This window comes from Sus scrofa, chromosome 7 (assembly GCF_000003025.6).
Source record: "Sus scrofa isolate TJ Tabasco breed Duroc chromosome 7, Sscrofa11.1, whole genome shotgun sequence".
In the NCBI taxonomy this organism is placed as follows: Eukaryota; Metazoa; Chordata; class Mammalia; order Artiodactyla; family Suidae; genus Sus; species Sus scrofa.
Window position 1 is genome coordinate 44,639,450 of NC_010449.5, and position 17,515 is coordinate 44,656,964.

The 17,515-nt window shown below is 45.1% G+C and overlaps 1 protein-coding gene across 1 annotated transcript in view; it reads left to right on the forward strand.

The window, feature by feature from the left end:
* TFAP2D (transcription factor AP-2 delta) overlaps positions 832 to 17,515 on the forward strand; it is a 62,281-nt gene continuing 45,597 nt past the window's right edge. Inside the window, exons 1-5 of the mRNA XM_003356639.4 lie at positions 832 to 870; positions 1,882 to 2,379; positions 5,876 to 5,936; positions 16,290 to 16,455; positions 16,619 to 16,737. Coding sequence (XP_003356687.1) covers positions 832 to 870; positions 1,882 to 2,379; positions 5,876 to 5,936; positions 16,290 to 16,455; positions 16,619 to 16,737 — 883 coding nt within the window. The remainder of the gene's footprint in view (positions 871 to 1,881; positions 2,380 to 5,875; positions 5,937 to 16,289; positions 16,456 to 16,618; positions 16,738 to 17,515) is intronic.

Here is a 17,515-nt window from a genome sequence, read left to right on the forward strand (position 1 = left end):
GATGGAAACTTGGGACTATGCATCACAGTTATTTGTTTTAAAAGCTGCTGAAAGTATAAGCTACTGCCCAGCATTGCCTTTCAAAAACGGGAAAAGAACCCAAATTCATGTAAATATGGAAAGAGGAGTATTGTTCCCACTTGGGCAAAGGCAGACACCCCAATCTGGGTGAAATGGATTTGGGTGTTTGTTGGAAAAAGCAGCTTTCAGCATCCAGGGAGTGGAACCAATAGGAATGAACATTTACTCGTGTAAAAGGAAGCTTTAATTAATATATATTTCTATCTCTAATATACACACATTGGGGTAGATCTTTATCTTCACAATAAAATGTGTGCAAATGCTCTCTGCAGAGATGAGTCCCCACCTCAGTTGGTATAGAAAAGCATGATAAAGGTTGGAAAAAATGGATAAAAATGTTGAAAGAACCTCCAGTTCCTTATTAGGCGAAGATACAATATTTATTCCTTGTCTCCTGGGATAAATCTCTTCTGCCTATTGTCCTCCCAGTTCTCAGTGCTGATGCTTAATTTTCAAAACTTCTATATTACCAAGGGACCTACGACATCAGCCAAAGAAATACTCAGCAAGTACAAAATCTGTTCCAGGGAGCTGCTTTTGTGCAGAGGGAAAATTTTGTTCCTACAGGTTTTTAAGTGGGTACGAAGCAAGGAGCTATCTGATCCGGGCAAAGCCATTACAATTTAGATCTCTATCTATAGAACATTTTTTCCCTTAAAAAAAATTGGAAAATACAAGAAGTTTGGATTTTTTTCCCGATTCTTTTTTTGGAGGGGGAAATTGCATCGTAAGCTTTCGGAGAAACCCAACATGTCAACTACCTTTCCGGGACTAGTCCACGATGCTGAGGTATTATTACTTTTTTTTTTTTTTTTTTTTTGAGCGCGCGTGTGTGTGGCGGCGGTGGCGGCGGCGGTGGCAGCTTCCCCTGCCTCTAATCTATATTGGACCGTTACGTTTAATTATAATCTGGCTTTCGGGGGAAGTTAAGGAAGGAAAGGGGAGAAAGTTCGTTATGACATCTGTCGCCAGGAAGGGCAACTCTCCGCCACGTTAAGAAACATTTGCCATAATGAGGGGGAAAACATAATCCTAATAATAAAGAAAGGGAGGAGGGGGTGAGGAGAAAGAGATAGAGACGGAAAAAAAGATACTCAGAAAGGCAAAGTAAAGAGATTGATGGAGGGGGGAGGCGGTAGGTGGACAAGGGGGTGGGGAACACGCACTCCTTTTGGAATGGGCTTATTCTAAGAAAGTGAAGCAGAAAGGGGGGGGGGGTCGGATTCCTTGCCCCGAATGGTTAAGAAATGAGCAAACTGGATGATTTGCACAGACAGGATTTTTTAAAATATGTGGATAATGATTTTGAGCAGCTCTGGTGGAACAGCCCAGCGTGGACAGCCGCGGCACCTCGGTGTTGGGTGCGGGTTGGAGTGTGGAGGCGCTGCGCGCGTGGACTCTCTGGTTCTGCTTCCCGCAGCCCGGGAGGCAGTGGCAAACCTGGCTCCCGGCGCCCAGCACCCAGCGCAAGTTGGGCAGGGGCTCTGTGTGTGCGTGTGTGTGTGTGTGCGCGCGCGTGTGTATGTGTGTGTGTGTGTGTGTCACCCGCACCTATATAGGGTGGGGGATTTTTTTCCGCGCTCTCGACTGTGAGGACGAGGCCGCCCACCCCCAGTCCGCCTGCTCGCAGAGGCTCCCGGGCAGAGGCGCAGAGCCCGGCTGCGGCTCGGCCCGAGCCGTGCGCGTTCGCGCCCTTTGGAGAGCCAGAGAAAGCTCCTGGCTCCGGGAGAGCCGCGCCTCGGTTGCAAAATGACAAACCTCAAGTTTTTCTGCTCTCCCTTTTCCCCCTCTTCCTTCCAGATACGTCACGACGGATCAAACAGCTACCGTTTGATGCAGCTTGGCTGTCTGGAGTCCGTAGCCAATTCCACTGTCGCCTATTCCTCCTCCTCCCCTTTAACTTACTCCACCACCGGCACCGAGTTTGCGTCCCCCTACTTCTCCACTAACCACCAGTACACCCCGCTCCACCACCAGTCTTTCCATTACGAGTTTCAGCACAGCCACCCGGCCGTCACTCCCGACGCCTACTCTCTGAACTCGCTCCACCACTCGCAACAGTACTACCAGCAGATCCACCACGGGGAGCCCACCGACTTTATTAACCTGCACAATGCGCGGGCGCTCAAGTCGTCCTGCCTGGACGAGCAGAGGCGGGAGCTGGGCTGCCTCGATGCCTACCGCCGCCACGACCTGTCCCTCATGAGCCATGGCTCTCAGTATGGAATGCACCCAGATCAAAGACTCCTGCCAGGGCCCAGCCTGGGGCTGGCCGCCGCGGGAGCCGACGACTTGCAGGTAAATAAGCAGGCAGCGAATTTGTCTGCGCCCTCCCCCCTTCGCCCTCCCCCTCCCGCGCCGCTGATACACCGACAGTTCTTTCTCTCTCTCTCTCTCTCTCTCCCTCTGTCTCTCTCTGTCTCTCTCTCTCCGTACACATACACACACACACACAGACACACACACTCACACACACACACACACACACACAACCACTTATGGAAAGTTATCAAAACAATTAGAGGAGGCGTGTGCCTTTCTGTCCCGCTCATTGGATCAGGCGTTTCACCTGGACGCTCGGGGGTCCGGCTAGCTGCGGGGTCCCGACTTTCAGTCGGTCTGCACTGAGGTCTTTTGTGAATCCACTTGTCTGTCCCAGAGGGGCTGGGGAGGGGGAGATCAAGGAGGCTGGGGTCGAGCCAACTGGACTAAGAGTAAGACTCGATAAGTTGATGACCAATCGCACCCTCGGTCTCGGCGCTTTGCTGGGTCTATCCGCATGTTCCAGGCGTTTGTCCCAGATTCAGCTGATGGGGCGCTTACTGTGAATTGGGAGGCTGGTTTGTTCTCAGAACATTTGAGGGACCGTGAGCTCTAGCAAAAGTTTCACTAAATGTCCTAGATTGCTGTGGAAAGTAAAGAATTGCTAATGAAAGCCTCCAAAATGTACCCCAGTGGAAGGCTCTTCACAATGCACTTGACCAGCGTGAGGCTGAGCCTAATTCCTGTTGCCTAAGGAGCGCCCAATCTAGTCACCCAGCTGAATGATTCACAACTTTATTTTTTTTTTCTCACCAAGTCATTAACTTTTATATAAGCTGCAACTCCTTAGAAAGAAGGAAATGAAAAAATAAAGGAAGAGAGAGAGAGGGAGAGAAAAGAAATGGGAAAGGAGGAAGAAAGGAGAAAGGGATAGATGGGGGAAAGAAAGAAAGGGGAAAAAGAAGGAAGGAAGGAAGGAGAGAGGGGAGAAAGGGAAGGAGGAAAGAACTCAGATACGGTGAAGATCATTGCTCAATCAGATGATCGCTCCTACTTTCTCTCAATGTATTTTTGCATATTGTTTGCCAACAATAGAATTTATAATTATGCAGACATACTGTCACAGGCACATTTCAAACAAATAAGTCCACGAATGTCCCAAGCAGAACCCAGAAGACCAATGTGTGGCTTCTTTAGGCTGAAAGACACAAAGCTGGCCACCTTCTCCAAGGTCCCCCCAAACGAAAGGGGAGACACTCAAAGAGCACAAGTTGGAGACATGAGAGACCCCTTGTTGCGCACAGAAAATCTTTTCCCCTCATTTACCTCTGAGCAAGGGATTATTTTTAAATTAAAGTGAAAGCCCTTACAGTCCCAACAAAGAGCCATAGCCACGAGATCGGCACACAAAAAAAAAGATTTGGCTCCATAAACCTTGACTTTCTACATTTATATTCACGAAATAATTTTATACGCTCAGGGTACTTTTACATTTTTCACAAGGATCCCCTTATGTCTCCAGAAGAAAAAAAAAATCTGCCATTCAATGCTCAGCTCAACTAAAACCTATTTACTCCTTTTAATAGCCACGTCTGCTGCTGATTTTTTTGTATCTGTACAAATTTTTTTTCTGTGCTAGGCACAAAGCCGGGTATTTTTCAAAAGAGGGGATTAGAACATTTGCAAGCACCAGACAAAGAGCGAATCCCGTGCAAAAGAACACCGTAGTTTATCCAATTTTCGACTTAGTGCCATTCAACTGGTCATTTATGCAATGTCATCCGACCAATGTTTTACTTATGAGGGAGAAAAGTTTGTTAAGTGAAGAGACCAAGATTCATTTCTCCTAAGAAATAAACATCTTAACAGTGCGCCAGAGACTGGGAGGGAAAGCGGGTCACTCTCTTGGAGAGCTTCCGGGTCCCTACCGCCTGCATTTCGGATATTTTGAAACCTTTATTTTCCTCCTATATCTTTTAAAAAGATATTTTAAATTTCCCTTTTTTCATTTATTGCTCAGAGTGAGGGAATATTCATACTGAGGGAAGCACTCCAAGATACTGGAATAGAGGAGAATGGTATATGAAGTATTTATGCATCTATGTCGATAGGTGTGTACATACATTTTTGACATAGATATGGATGTCTGAAGCAAGTTGTAAATCTGGCAAGTTATTTGCTTCCATTCCTCCTGGACTTAGTTGTCAGAATGACAAAGACAAAGAAAAAAAAAAGTCATAGCTACTTTTTAAAAAGAGAAATGGGGAGGGGATGTGTGGGAGAAGGCCGTCTCTCTCCTTTTATTTCTTCCTTTTTAAAACATTCATCAGCATATGCCTCATTTCAAATGCAACAAATGTAAATATACTTTTCCCTGCACAGAATTTTAAGTGAAAGTCCAATGGTTTGGAGGGCGGTCTAAGTCTGCCTAACAGATGCAAACAGTCTTGTGGCTTCAGTTCCATCTTTGAGTCCCCTAAAAAGATTTGCTATGGCCAACAAAGGAAACTGTCACACCTTTTCCCATCACCGCTTTAATTTATGCTCAGTCTCCAAGTTTTTTTTTTCATATTGATTTGATAATCACTTTAAGGCAGAACATTTAAAATAAGAAAGAGCTTGTGAGTAGGTTGAAAAGGGGGGTCTTACAGGCCTGCCTCAATATGGTGAAAATGGGGAAGCGAAAGGGAGCCAGGGCTGTAAAGGTTGTTTTGTAAAGTGGGTTTTTATTATGCACCGACTCTCTCCGCATTTACTTAACTCTTCACGGGCTGTTGGGTAGGTTAACACCCTTCAAGGCCTCTTTCATGTCCAATACCTCGTTTGTTTGTAAAGGAAAATGAGCCTTTAACACATTTTGACTCAGAAAAAAAAAAAAAGACATAGAGAGAAATTTTGATTTTTCTTAATCAAAAATCAACAGACCTTTTCCTCCTTCCCAGCGCAAATGATCCCTCAACCCATTAGGAACCTGAAGATCTACAGTGAGTGAAGCTGGAGGTGTTTCCTCTATAAGACACATTTTGGGTAGCATAAGATGCTCCTACATCTGGGGTAAAACAGAACCCTCATAAGATATCTTGAATCCTGCACTTGAAATAGCTCCTCTAAGCTCCCAAGAAACCACGGTGCCAGACTTGACACTTCTGGTGTAATTTGCTCCATACAGAAAGTGCCTGGAAACTGTCTATATATATGCTATGTGCCTTGATGGGGACTCAAAAGGCTTCTCATTCTCTTATGCCAAGATAAAAGGCACTCAGGATCTTTGAAGTATGATATTGTATGGTGCTGTAAAATGCATACCTTAAGATTTATACAACTTTTAGATTGTGGTTTTTCTGGCAATTTTTTTCCCTCAAAATTGTGTGTGCTGCCAAACTTGTTTCAGCTCAATGGTTGCTTTTAAATGTCTACTACGGGGTTATGGGAATATGGGGTTCAGGATTGGGGCAAATTGAAAGACTTAACTCATGTGGTCATACCTGTTAGTATCTATATGAGTGTTTTTATTTCTTTTTCTTCTATTAAGGGCTCTGTGGAAGCCCAGTGTGGGCTTGTTCTCAATGGCCAAGGTGGAGTGATAAGAAGAGGTGAGTAACAAATATGAAAATGAAACATTCTTTCATTTGGTACTTTGTTTTGAAGCAGTCTTTTAAAGATCAGATTCCCCCGTCTGATGATAAAGAAAAAAATTACTCTTGGTCAGTTATTCTTGTCCTCCCCAAGCATATTCACATTAAAAAGCCTCCCTTCCTCTACTGAGGCTTGAACCCAGCCTGTGTCCAAAAGATTGTGATAGAAGAGATTTGCTCTTCCTCAGTGGAACAGTGACAGAGTCAAAGTTAGAGGCAAAAAAGAAAAGAAAAAAAAAAAAAATCTTCACACCCCCTTCCCCCATCACCACATCCTCGAGCAGAATTTCTAGTCTCTTTTAGCCCTAAATGTGCCAGCCACAGCCTGGGTGTTTGAGGTGATGGTGTTAGCTTGAGGCTTTGAAGGATTCTGTGAAAGGCTAAATTCATTGGGCTTCAGGGAAGGCTAATGAAACACCAATATTGTAGCTGCCCTTATTTTCCTAAGAGTCCAGAACATTTCTTTCTTTAAGGGAGGGTGGGAGGAGGAGGTGGTGTTAACTGTACCGGATAAAGCTTTCTTGTTCCCATCTGTTGAGGAAAACATCTGAATCCAGAGTTACCCAAGGTGGGGGGAAGGCAAGAGTGGAGAGCTGTTGATTTCAGCTCAGACACTGAAGGGGACTGAAGCTCAAATGTTCCATTCTGACAAAAGGTTTTGAACTATGACATTGTAAGGGCCTCAAGGCAGTGCCGATTTTGCTGGCTTCCCCACTTCACTGTACCCTGGGCCTCTGAAGCTTATTTTCTTAGCACACTGAGTAACCCAAGGAGCACACAAGGCAAGGGGGACCAGCTGTTATTCCAACTTCATACGAATTAATAAGATGTGGTCTATTCACCAGGACTAATTCCAGCTCCAGGGCCGCAGTTGTTTCTTGTAACTGAAATCCTAAAAACGGAGTCACTTCTGAAGGCACCAAATAAATATCCCTCAGTCTCTTTCCATCCCTTTCAAAGTTTTTGGAAGATTCCAAAGCTTTTCAAAAGAAAGAAATACATTGATAGAAAGCAGTGGATGCTTTCATGTTTAAGCTGTAGGTTTTAGAGTCGGATGTCCAATGTGAAATGCCGTTTAAATTGAGTGGGAAGGAAACAATGTTTTCCTTTGGGAAACTGACTGTTGTCAGAGTGGATATTCGGAACTTCTGTTAAATGCATAATGGCTATTTAACTCTGTTTCACCCTACGGAGATTGGAAAAAAAACAAACAAACAAACATTAACTGTTAGTGTTGCTCAACAAATATTTTTAAAACTGAGCCATGTAACTCTTGCCAGCCAGGCCAATGCTCAGCCTTGAGGAAATGGCATGAAGTAGGCCCAAGAACAGTGAAAAACAAAATAAAATAAAACGCACTTATTGTTGGAGAGGGGCTTAAAATACACAAGTGTAAGAGGAACCAAGTGAGATGTGCAGATCCAGGTCTGTTGGGGCGGTTACTCTAAAGGTGAGGCGAAACACTCAGGGCGCACGGAGATGGCGGTGGTGCTGAAGGACAGCGCCACTAATTAGCGCCCGAAGCCCGCTCTTCCCAGAGCCGGGCTCGCAGGACTGCGGATTTTGCGTTCAGTTTCACACTTGCTCCAAGATAACCTTCTCAAATGCTTGGACATTGCATCAGATCATACAATAACTGATAGAGGGTGAGAATTACTTGAGGCCAAAGGGTAGGGGACCTGGAAGGGAGGCGGCTGTGCAATCAGTTGAATTTTCAGAAATAGATTTAGGGGACATCCCTCACCAGCTATCCGCCCAAGAAAGGCCAATGGTCACCATGAGATGGGAACTGATTTCCAATCCTCTCAAAGCCACAGAAATGGTTTTCCTTGGGTGATGTTTGATTGCTCTCCGGTGCCACTTCCCTTCACCTAAAAATTGGAGCCAAATTTATTTTAAACCAAATATTGATCTTTTAGAAGACCAGCCTGGCTCCAAGGAGAAAGGGGAGGTAACTTGGGGTTAATGTCTGCATTGTCTGACTAAACCCTAACCCTCCCCACCCCTGCTCCCCTGCGAAGGAATTCAGAATTTAGTTGCCAAGTTTATTCCATTTCCACGTGTCTTAGAGAAAGGCCAATTAACTTGGTGGAGCCTGGGAGACCAGGGTATGTGTCTCTGTGTGTCTGTTTACTCTGAAACGATCAATGTTTATGACAATTTACAAACGGGTAGCAAGGAAGTATTGCTTTTAATTAAAAGGTGGTGTTTATCCTGCCCCTCCACCCAGCTCCTTCATTTCAGGACTACCTGTTTTTGAAAAAGGCTAAAGAAGTCCCTTCTCTCTATTGTCATGGTAGTGCACAGGATTCTATTATCAATAGCTCAAATCACCTTTGTTCATCAAAAATTGGGAGGACTTTAGCTCAATCACTCTGCCATGTCGCCATATTGTGCTCAGATGGGAAAGTCTATTTCTCTCCTAATCTGTGCTTTCCAGGTGACTTTTCTCATAAACATGCTTTCTTGAAAATCACAACTTTTTTCCCCTTCCTGCTGAGCTCTTGAATAAACTTACACTTCTAAAAATTTCCAGAATTTACTGTGGGGGGAAAATAGATTTCATTTCCAAACCCCTTGAATGTTTTTCTAGAAGAAAGATAGATCCTTCTATGAATTCACCAGGGAAAGGCCGTCCTGTTTGCAAAATTGTGTGTGTGCGTGCCTGCACATGTGCATGTGTCTGTGTGTGTGTGTGTGTTGGGGGGGGCGGGTCCTCAGTTCTTTAAAATTGGCCACATCAGTTTGCAAAGAACCAGACACGATTTCCCTGACTCACTTTGGTAAGTGGCAGTTACATTGTTTTTGCCTGTAATGAAGCCCTATAGCCAAAGAAAGCGGAAGAGGGGCAGCGGTGAGGTAATTACCACCTAGATAAAATATTTGCCACCGCCTCGGAGGTGCAGCTCCCCGCGCGCTCACTCTCGGTTAATGGTGTGCGCGATTTTGCCCGCAGCTCCGCCACTCCAACCATCAGAACCAATAATCTTTACTTTACCCTGTGCTTGCGTATCGATAGCTTCTCTCGCCTCCGGCATCGGCTTTGATATGTTAATATTTCTGAGTAGCAAATTCTGCAGAGATCATATTAATGTTGTACGTACAGAGTGGAGCTTTGCCTTCGTTGAATATTCAGATACTGGGTTTCAAAAGGCATCTCTTGAAGAAATAAGGCTTCTATTTACAGGAGTCGTCTGTGTTTTTAATCATTAAAAAAAGAAAGAAAGAAAAGAAAGGAAAACCCACTCTTCTTTTCCCCATGAATCTTCTGAGGCTCCCTCATGGCCCCCTCCCCTTTGTCAGATGCTGGTCCCTTTCATTTCTCACTCTGAGAATTTAATAGTAAGAGAACAATGTTGATGACAACAATGATGATGATGAAGCTAATAATGAGTAGATCCAATTTGGAATCACAGGGGTAGGGGTTCAATTGGGTAGGGGCCTCTGGCTTTCAGAAGAGGATGGAGGTGAGATGAGAAGACCCAGCTTTTCCATATTTGGGTGGAAAGTGACATTTTGGCCCTGGTCTTTTTTGTGGAATCGGGATGGCAAACTCAAAAAAAAAAAAAAAAAAAAAAAAAAGAAAGGAAGGAAGAAAGAAAAAAATGAAAAAAGTGAAGAGGGGAAGCGCCCTTGTTTCGCTTTGTGATCACTCTGCCTTGCAGCCCCAGGCTAATTTCAGAAGCTTAAATACCGCCATAGCCTCTGGGCCACGCGGAGAGGGAGCGGACCCGGCCACGGGCAGGCAGGAGCGCTTACCGGATTGCCCGTGGCTACACAAAATACAAACTACTTTGAATCAAAACATTTTTGGGGAATTAATATGATCTGAACTCTGCACGTTTTAAGAGAGCTGGAGTTTGTCAGATCGCTTAGAGGTGACTGGCACGCCAGCGGAGGCATTTACACTGCGGTACAAATATTGTCAGATCTGATTTAATTTCAGAAAAAAAAAATGCTTCTGTGAAACGGAGCTGAGCATCAGCCGCCCAGTCTGCCAATAACAGGGTGAATGGACTGGCCAGCTCTTCCCTTCTGCAGCCCTCGCGGCTGCCCACAGGCAGGGAGATGAGCTTTCCTCTGCTTTTTCGGGTTTCCAGAGGGCCCTGAGCTTTGGAACTGGAGTTAAAGAGAGACTTTGTCTCTTTCAGCAGCTCCTAGAAGGAGTAAGATTGAAGAGGGAAGTTGTTGCCATTCTTTTGTCAGAGCCTCGTGAATCTCTTTACTCAAATAGCCAAAACTCATTTCTGTGGCTCATCCATTGTGATAGTACTGTCAGAAACACACCTGAAGCTCCTCCTGCCTTGTTAATCCCCAAATACAGATGCGGCAGATTCAGAATTCAATCTCCTTCATATGAAGTCTAAAATTCACCTACCGAGGGATCTAGAAGCATGGTTTGTTGGAAATCTTTGGGCGGGGGGAGAGCTACTTTTCTATGGCCCACTAATTAGTCTCTTTCTAATTTCTTTATTGCTTTGAACATCACCAAAAGCCAAAGCACTTCCTGCACTGGGAAACAGGGATTAATTTCATACACACACACCTCTACACACAAAATTACACACCCACTACCACCTTAAATCAGAAGATCTCCCTGTGCAGGACCCCCCCCCCTCTTTTGTTGTGCTTGGAATAATCTCCCGGAGAACATTCAGACCTGGTAACCCAGTAATACCTGTAACGACACCTTCTTCCCCCAAAACAGCGCAACTCGCTGCAGATTGAGTCTGAGGCCTATTTGATTGCGTTTTAAGCCCATATCCCTCTACTGTTTTATTACCGTTAATATCTGTTTTGCGTGGTGGGGGAGGGATTACATGGGGGGATTCAGGTTGGGAAGAGCGAGAGGCTAGGGAGGAAGCAACCTAAGACTGATCCTACCCCACCCAGTTTACACACACACCTCGCAGAAATACAGCCGGAGAACAAACAGGAACAGGAAACTCCTGTAATCGCTTACACATTTTTAATGTGTCAGAAAAAACGAGCGATCACTGGAGATGAAGAAGGAGAGAAAAAAAAAATCCCTGCCGTTTGTATTTCTTTCATTTGAATTGTAAACATCTGTTTGGCTGTAAGGCGAACAGAACATTTATTTTGCTCGCAAGATTTGGTCTAATTATGTCAACACCGAGGCGGCGGCGAGTGGGGCGGCGCTGCCGCTTCCGAGGCTTTGGAGAGGCTGCGCGCACCGGCCCGCGCCCGGAAGCCCTCCGGGGAGCATCGATCGCACCTGCAGAGCGCGCGGGGCCTCCAGCCATCACCCGCTTGGTTCCGAGATGGGAAGGCACCCGGAGGGGGCGAGCAGCTTAGAGGCAGCTTTGAGGGCGTCAGGGGAGCCGCAGTTCCTGAGAGAAGACCGGGGCTGTTTCTCCTGCCCTAATTGCCTGGGAGGAGAAGAGAAGCGCTCTCGGACGTCGGTGCCTGGCTTTCCAATTCCGTAGTGGCGCCGAAAGTGGGCGGGGTCTGGGGCTCCGCCGCAGGCACCCGGCGCCGCGGTAGTTGCGCATTACAATGGTGGGGTTGAGTGGCCTTCATTCAGCTTGCTGAGCACGCGTGCGTCCGTTTCCCGTTGTACCTCCTCACAAGCTGGAGAAATAAGCAAAGCGGGTGTAAGGATCCCCATTGTTCAGATGGGTAAACTGAGGCCCGGAACTACTCGCCTAAGGTCGCCTGAGTCACTAGTTGGTCAACTTCTTACTTGCTGCCCAGTCTTCTTTCCATCCCTCACACTGCCTGCAGCTTGGCCGGAACGGTGCGGTTCCACCCCGGTGCTTTCTTGGCCGCCTGAGACCTGGCAGCTGGAGGATCTGCATCTTTGTATTTTGTGCTGGTTTTGTCCCACACAGGCTTTGGCTGACTTTTCACTGTAGCTGTGGCAGAGATATCCCTTATATGATAATTATGTCCTAAGACGAGTGACCTTGAGTGGATGATTTCTTATGCTGTTACTATAGCTACCTGAGTGTGCAGCATCGCTAGGAAGCTCTAGCTCCAAATTTCAATTTTTAAAATAGTGACTTCCACGGAAGTACTGCCTCTGTGCACTCTGAATGGAAAGAAGTGCTCTAGAGAAATTCAGCATGAGGATCCCAGCTATGGCACAGAGATACCCCTAACTGGAGTGCTGGATCTAGAATAAATACTGCATGATTTCAATAAGAGTTGACATGTAACACAGGCACTGGAGGAACCTCAGCTAGTGAACTGTGGGAACATTTCCCACAGGAGAGTGCTTGGTAGAGTTGACCCTTTCATGACTTTCCTTCCTTGAAATCTCATCATTGCCATCTATAGCCTGGATCCCCTTGGAGAAGTCCCACCTTCTCAAAACCTTCATTTCGAATGAAAAACTCTGGCTATGTTGACCTACTGCTCTTTTCTTCCTCCTTAAAAAATAAGCCACTGGGAAGAAAGGTATCAGGTTCCCCCACGCTGCTGTAAACTCTTCAAGTTGCCAAATCTTTAGCCAGGACAAGAGAGTTCCCCAAGGCTGCAGCAATGCCAAGTATCAAAGCAACAGAAATTCCCTTTAAAGATGCTGTGACATAAAAAATAAAAGACTCTAGAGTAGATGGCCAATTCTGAATACAAAATAAATCCTCCAGGCAATTTGTGTGTGCATAAAGCATATTCTTAATATGCAGCCTGTGTAACTTACCTAATAAATGCTTATTTGAGCATGAGCCAGAAGACTAACCTGGATACAGGAGAGAAGACACAGGGCCCAAGGAATTTATCCTTGGCTGGGTAGCAGATCTAGTGACTTCCCTGAAAGCAGCTGGCTTTCAGCATACGGGGTTCACTTCTCCCAAAGTGGGCGGTTTTCCAATGGGAGAAAGCCCGATTTAACGCCTTCTTTACATAAATTGTAATCTTCTACATCTCCCTAAATTTGATTTCTAACCTACCATGGATTAGCAAAGGTAGGAAAGTTCTAAAATTGTGCCCTTCCTTTTCCTGGAAAACAGCATATACCCTCCTCTCACTCATAAGAAACCCCAGACCAGTTGGGTGAGATTCCTTGTGTTCCTCACTGTGTTCTAGCTAGTGTGCAAGAAAAGGAGATTTGTGTAAGAATATGCATTTGTTGGTGATTCATAGTGACCCTGGGTGAAGGCCCATTTTCAGGAGAAAATGTGTGTATTTTGAATATTGGTTTATTTTCTTAATATTTTCTGCTTCAGATGACCTCACTATGACCTAAATCCTAAAGCTAATAGGGTCACAATTTTCACATGACAATAAAACCCAGATTCACTGATATCTAGCTTACTTTCCCATTCACCTCAACCTTTGAGAAGTCACTGAGTTTACTTTTAAAATACATTTTGGAGTTCCCGTCATGGTGGAGCAGAAACAAATCTGACTAGGAACCATGAGGTTGCAGGTTTGCTTCCTGGCCTCGCTCAGTGGGTTAAAGATCCGGCATTGCCATGAGCTGTGGTGTAGGTCGAAGATCTGGGATCTGGCATTGCTGTGGCTGTGGCGTAGGCCGTAAGCTGTAGCTCCAATTAGACCCCCAGCCTGGGAACCTCCATATACCACAGGTGCAGCCCTCAAAAGAAAAAAAAATACATTTACATCTACAGGTACAAAGTGGGAGCATCATTGAAAGTATAATGGTAATTTCTAAGACCAGAAATCTGGGGAAACTACTATTATTACTACTATTGGTATTAAAATGCTCTCTGAGAATGTGAGGTGGGGAAACAAAGTTAAATGCATGTTTGCAGCTCCTGAGGCAGGAATTTGCATGTTTTTTCACTATGTTGGCCACACTTTAGCTGCCAAGAAAAAGATTTCAATTTGAAAATGGAGACCATGACCTCTCAAATTTCAAACGGAGGGCAGGTTTTCAGACATTAGCATTGAGAATTTAGTTGAGTGCGTGGGTCCCATCTTCCCGCCTCTTGTAGAGAGCTAGCTGCTCACATATTCTCAGTTTCTTCTCGTGTATAGGGGGTGGGGGGGTGGGGGGGAGCATTCAGAGTGACCTCCAGCCTCAGAATGCTTAGGGAGACACCCCTAACTGGCACCAGATCTAGAATGAATATTGCATGACTCTTTCAGAGGAATCTTGGATAATGTTAGGACAGCATGAGAAATTCCAGAAAGCACAAGGGTGGAGTGGAACAAAGCTAGCCTGTTCTCTCCACCTAGGTCCAGGGACCCTTTGCCTTTTTAAACATCCTCCCAGGTTCCTTAGCCACTGTGGCCCCCACAAACTCACCTGAATCTGGACACCAGAGGCTTCACGGACATAATATTCTTTCTGAGCTGCTAAGTCAAGGAGGGGCGGAACTGCCTTGGAGGCAAGTGGTGAGTCTCAGACCCATGCTTCTCAAAATTTAATGTGCACATGAAGTACTTAGAGCGCTTGTTTAAATGCAGATTCTGACTCAGAAGGTCTGGGGTTGGGCCTGAGATGCTGCTTCTGCGTTTCTAACAAGCTCCCAGGAGATGCCAAAGCTGCCCGTTTTTTGGTTTTTTGAGTGGGAAAAAAAAAAAAAATTTGACAACACTCTCTTGCTGCTTGTTCTTCTTCCACCTACTTTTTCCCCCTCATTTCCCTCATAGAACTTTACCTTTTTCTGGAGATACGTCTTAAGATTGCATATAACTGAACTCCAATGTGTACCCAGAAAAGCAACTTTGAATCTGAACTTGCCATCGAACCTCCAAAGCTCTGCCCTCAGATTGCTCAGTCCACAGGGAGGCAGCCTTGCATCCTGGGGCTATGAACCCTGTAGTAGCTGTGTGGTCACTGGCTCAGAATTTTTGCAGTAGGGGAGTTCCCGTCATGGCTCAGTGGTTAACGAATCCGACTAGGAACCATGAGGTTGCAGGTTCAATCCCTGGCCTTGCTCAGTGGGTTAAGGATCCAGCATTGTTGTGAGCTGTGGTGAAGGTCGCAGACGTGGCTCGGATCCGCATTGCTGTGGCTCTGGCATAGGCTGGCAGCTACAGCTCCGATTAGACCCCTAACCTGGGAATCTCCATATGCCGCGGGAGTAGCCCTAGAAAAGACAAAAAAAAAAAAAAAGAATTTTTGCAGTAGGAAACTCTCTTCGTTGATGATTGCTTTGGGTCCTCAAGTCTACTTTAGCTCCTGAGGTTAGAGGATGTTCTCTCCTATTCCCAGAGGAGAAGAAAGCTCCAGGGGGCTTGCTGGATCTTAAAGACAGAAGGCGTCTGCTCCAGGATCCCCAGCATGGAAAAACTGCTTTGGCAATTTTGCTAACAGCAGTTATCTTTGCTTTGTTCTCTAGCAGAAATTATGATCATGACAACCACAACAACACTGTTGGCCACTAACAGTTAATGTGTTATCATTACTACGTTCTAAGTCTGGTGTTGTGTTTGACATATGTAGAGAGATTTTGGCCTGTTATCCACCCACATGGGCTGGAAGTTTCTGGCAAGGGGCAAATGATTTTTAGTGGTATGTGGGGACTGAATGACTCTGGTGCCTATAGTTCCCTCAGGATGAGGGAAAGGAAAGGGCAGTTCTCAAACATTTTAGAAAAGAGTTTTTAGGAGTTCCCTTCCTGGCTCCGTAGTTAATGAACCCAAGTAGGATCCATGAGGATGCGAGTTTGATCCCTGGTCTCACTCAGTTGGTGAAGGATCTGATGTTGCTGTGAGCTGTGGTGTAGGTCACAGATGTGGCCACATTGCTGTGGCTGTGGCGTAGGCCAGCAGCTATAGCTCCGATTCAGCCCCTGGCATGGGAACTTCCTCATGCCATGGATGCGGCCCTAAAAAGACAAACAAACAAAGGAAAAAATAAAAACAGAAAAGAGCTTTCAAAACTTTTGTCTATAGAGTGGTCATAGATAAAAAAAAAAAAAAATCTATCCATTGTGTGTATGTGTGTGAATATGCGTGCACACATACATATACAACCCCCCCACACACACACAAAGACACACATGCAGAGCCATGGATGAATAATAGCTATCCTTTATGGGTTAACTCATAGGGCTGGAGGTTTTTACCTAACTGAAGTGTTTCTTGATGGGGATGATATGGAAATTAACACTGGTAGGCCCGCCAGCAGTCCACAGGATGCAAATTTCACTAAAATTAAAATCATACCCTCACACATATTTTCTGTATGATATTTGAAAGACAAAACCTTGAGTTTGATTTGAAAGGACATCTTCAGAATGGCTTTCTGAGATGATCCAGGTGAGGTGTGTATAAAGAAAATTGTGCTGTAAGATCCACGTCCTGAGTAACGATGTTTTATGCACTTGGCTTCTCTCACGATCACTAATAGATTATATACTTTTCCCTCCGAAGGTGGCACCTGTGTGGTGAACCCCACAGACTTGTTTTGCTCTGTCCCCGGTCGTCTGTCTCTTCTCAGTTCTACTTCCAAATACAAGGTGACCATTGCTGAGGTGAAGAGGCGCCTCTCACCACCTGAGTGCCTCAATGCATCGCTCTTGGGAGGCATTTTGAGAAGGTAAGATAAAGCCGTTTCCTGGCTGGGGGGTCTTTTTCCTGGACTAACCCCGTGCTCCTCAACCCTCCGTTCTTATGTCCTTCGTCCCATATGGTCAAGCCGTCTCATCATTTTTCTCGGAATGTCAGCTTTCCAAACCTAGCTTCTCTTTGTTTTGGTTCAGAGCAAAATCCAAGAATGGGGGTCGCTGCCTGAGAGAAAAGCTGGATAGGCTTGGCCTGAACTTGCCAGCAGGAAGACGGAAAGCAGCCAATGTCACCCTCCTCACGTCCTTAGTTGAAGGTATGACTTTTCAGTTCAGCAAAGTAATGATGGAAGGTTAGTGATTCTTTGAAATTCGTATTTGTTAGATGAGGCTGCTTCATTTTTGTCTATGCTGTTAAGAGAGTTGCAGGTGAAATTTCCACTTATTCATGACAATGATGATTAAATCAGACTTCCTAGAAGGCTTAGATAGGGATTCATAAACTATCGTTTAATTTACTTATCTTGGCAGTAATAGGGAAGAAGGTAACAATGGAAGATTTAGGTACTTCAAGAGTTCCTTAAATAACAGCAACGAAAAACTATGCTATGGTCATTGATATTATGGTTTGTTTTAGAGGTCAGATAAATCTGGCTTAGCTTATTTTTATTCAGGGCAACACGATCAACAGGATAACTAATAATCCTTTATAAAGAGTTCACAGCATCAAGGCATGATACTGAGCACATTGTACTAATCCTATAGACAGTTCTTAAAATACAGTGAAGTTCCATGGTTCTATGGGTGGCTAAGCCGAGTCACAGAAAAGTTAAGTTTAACCAGTTGGTGCAAACGTATTCCTGGCTGTTTGTTTGTTTGTTTGTTTCCCCTGATTTACTTTTTCCCTTGTGTTTCTTCTGGAAGAACTAAACGTAACATATTCTCATTCAGTCTTCTAAGAAGAGGTATTATTGGAGACTGATTCTAATCTTTGTGGAGGAGCTTTTGAATGTCAAAGGAGAGTTCTTCCATAACCTAGAATGCAGTTGTTTTAAACATGGATGAAGGAACCTTTTTGCCCAGGACTCACCTGAA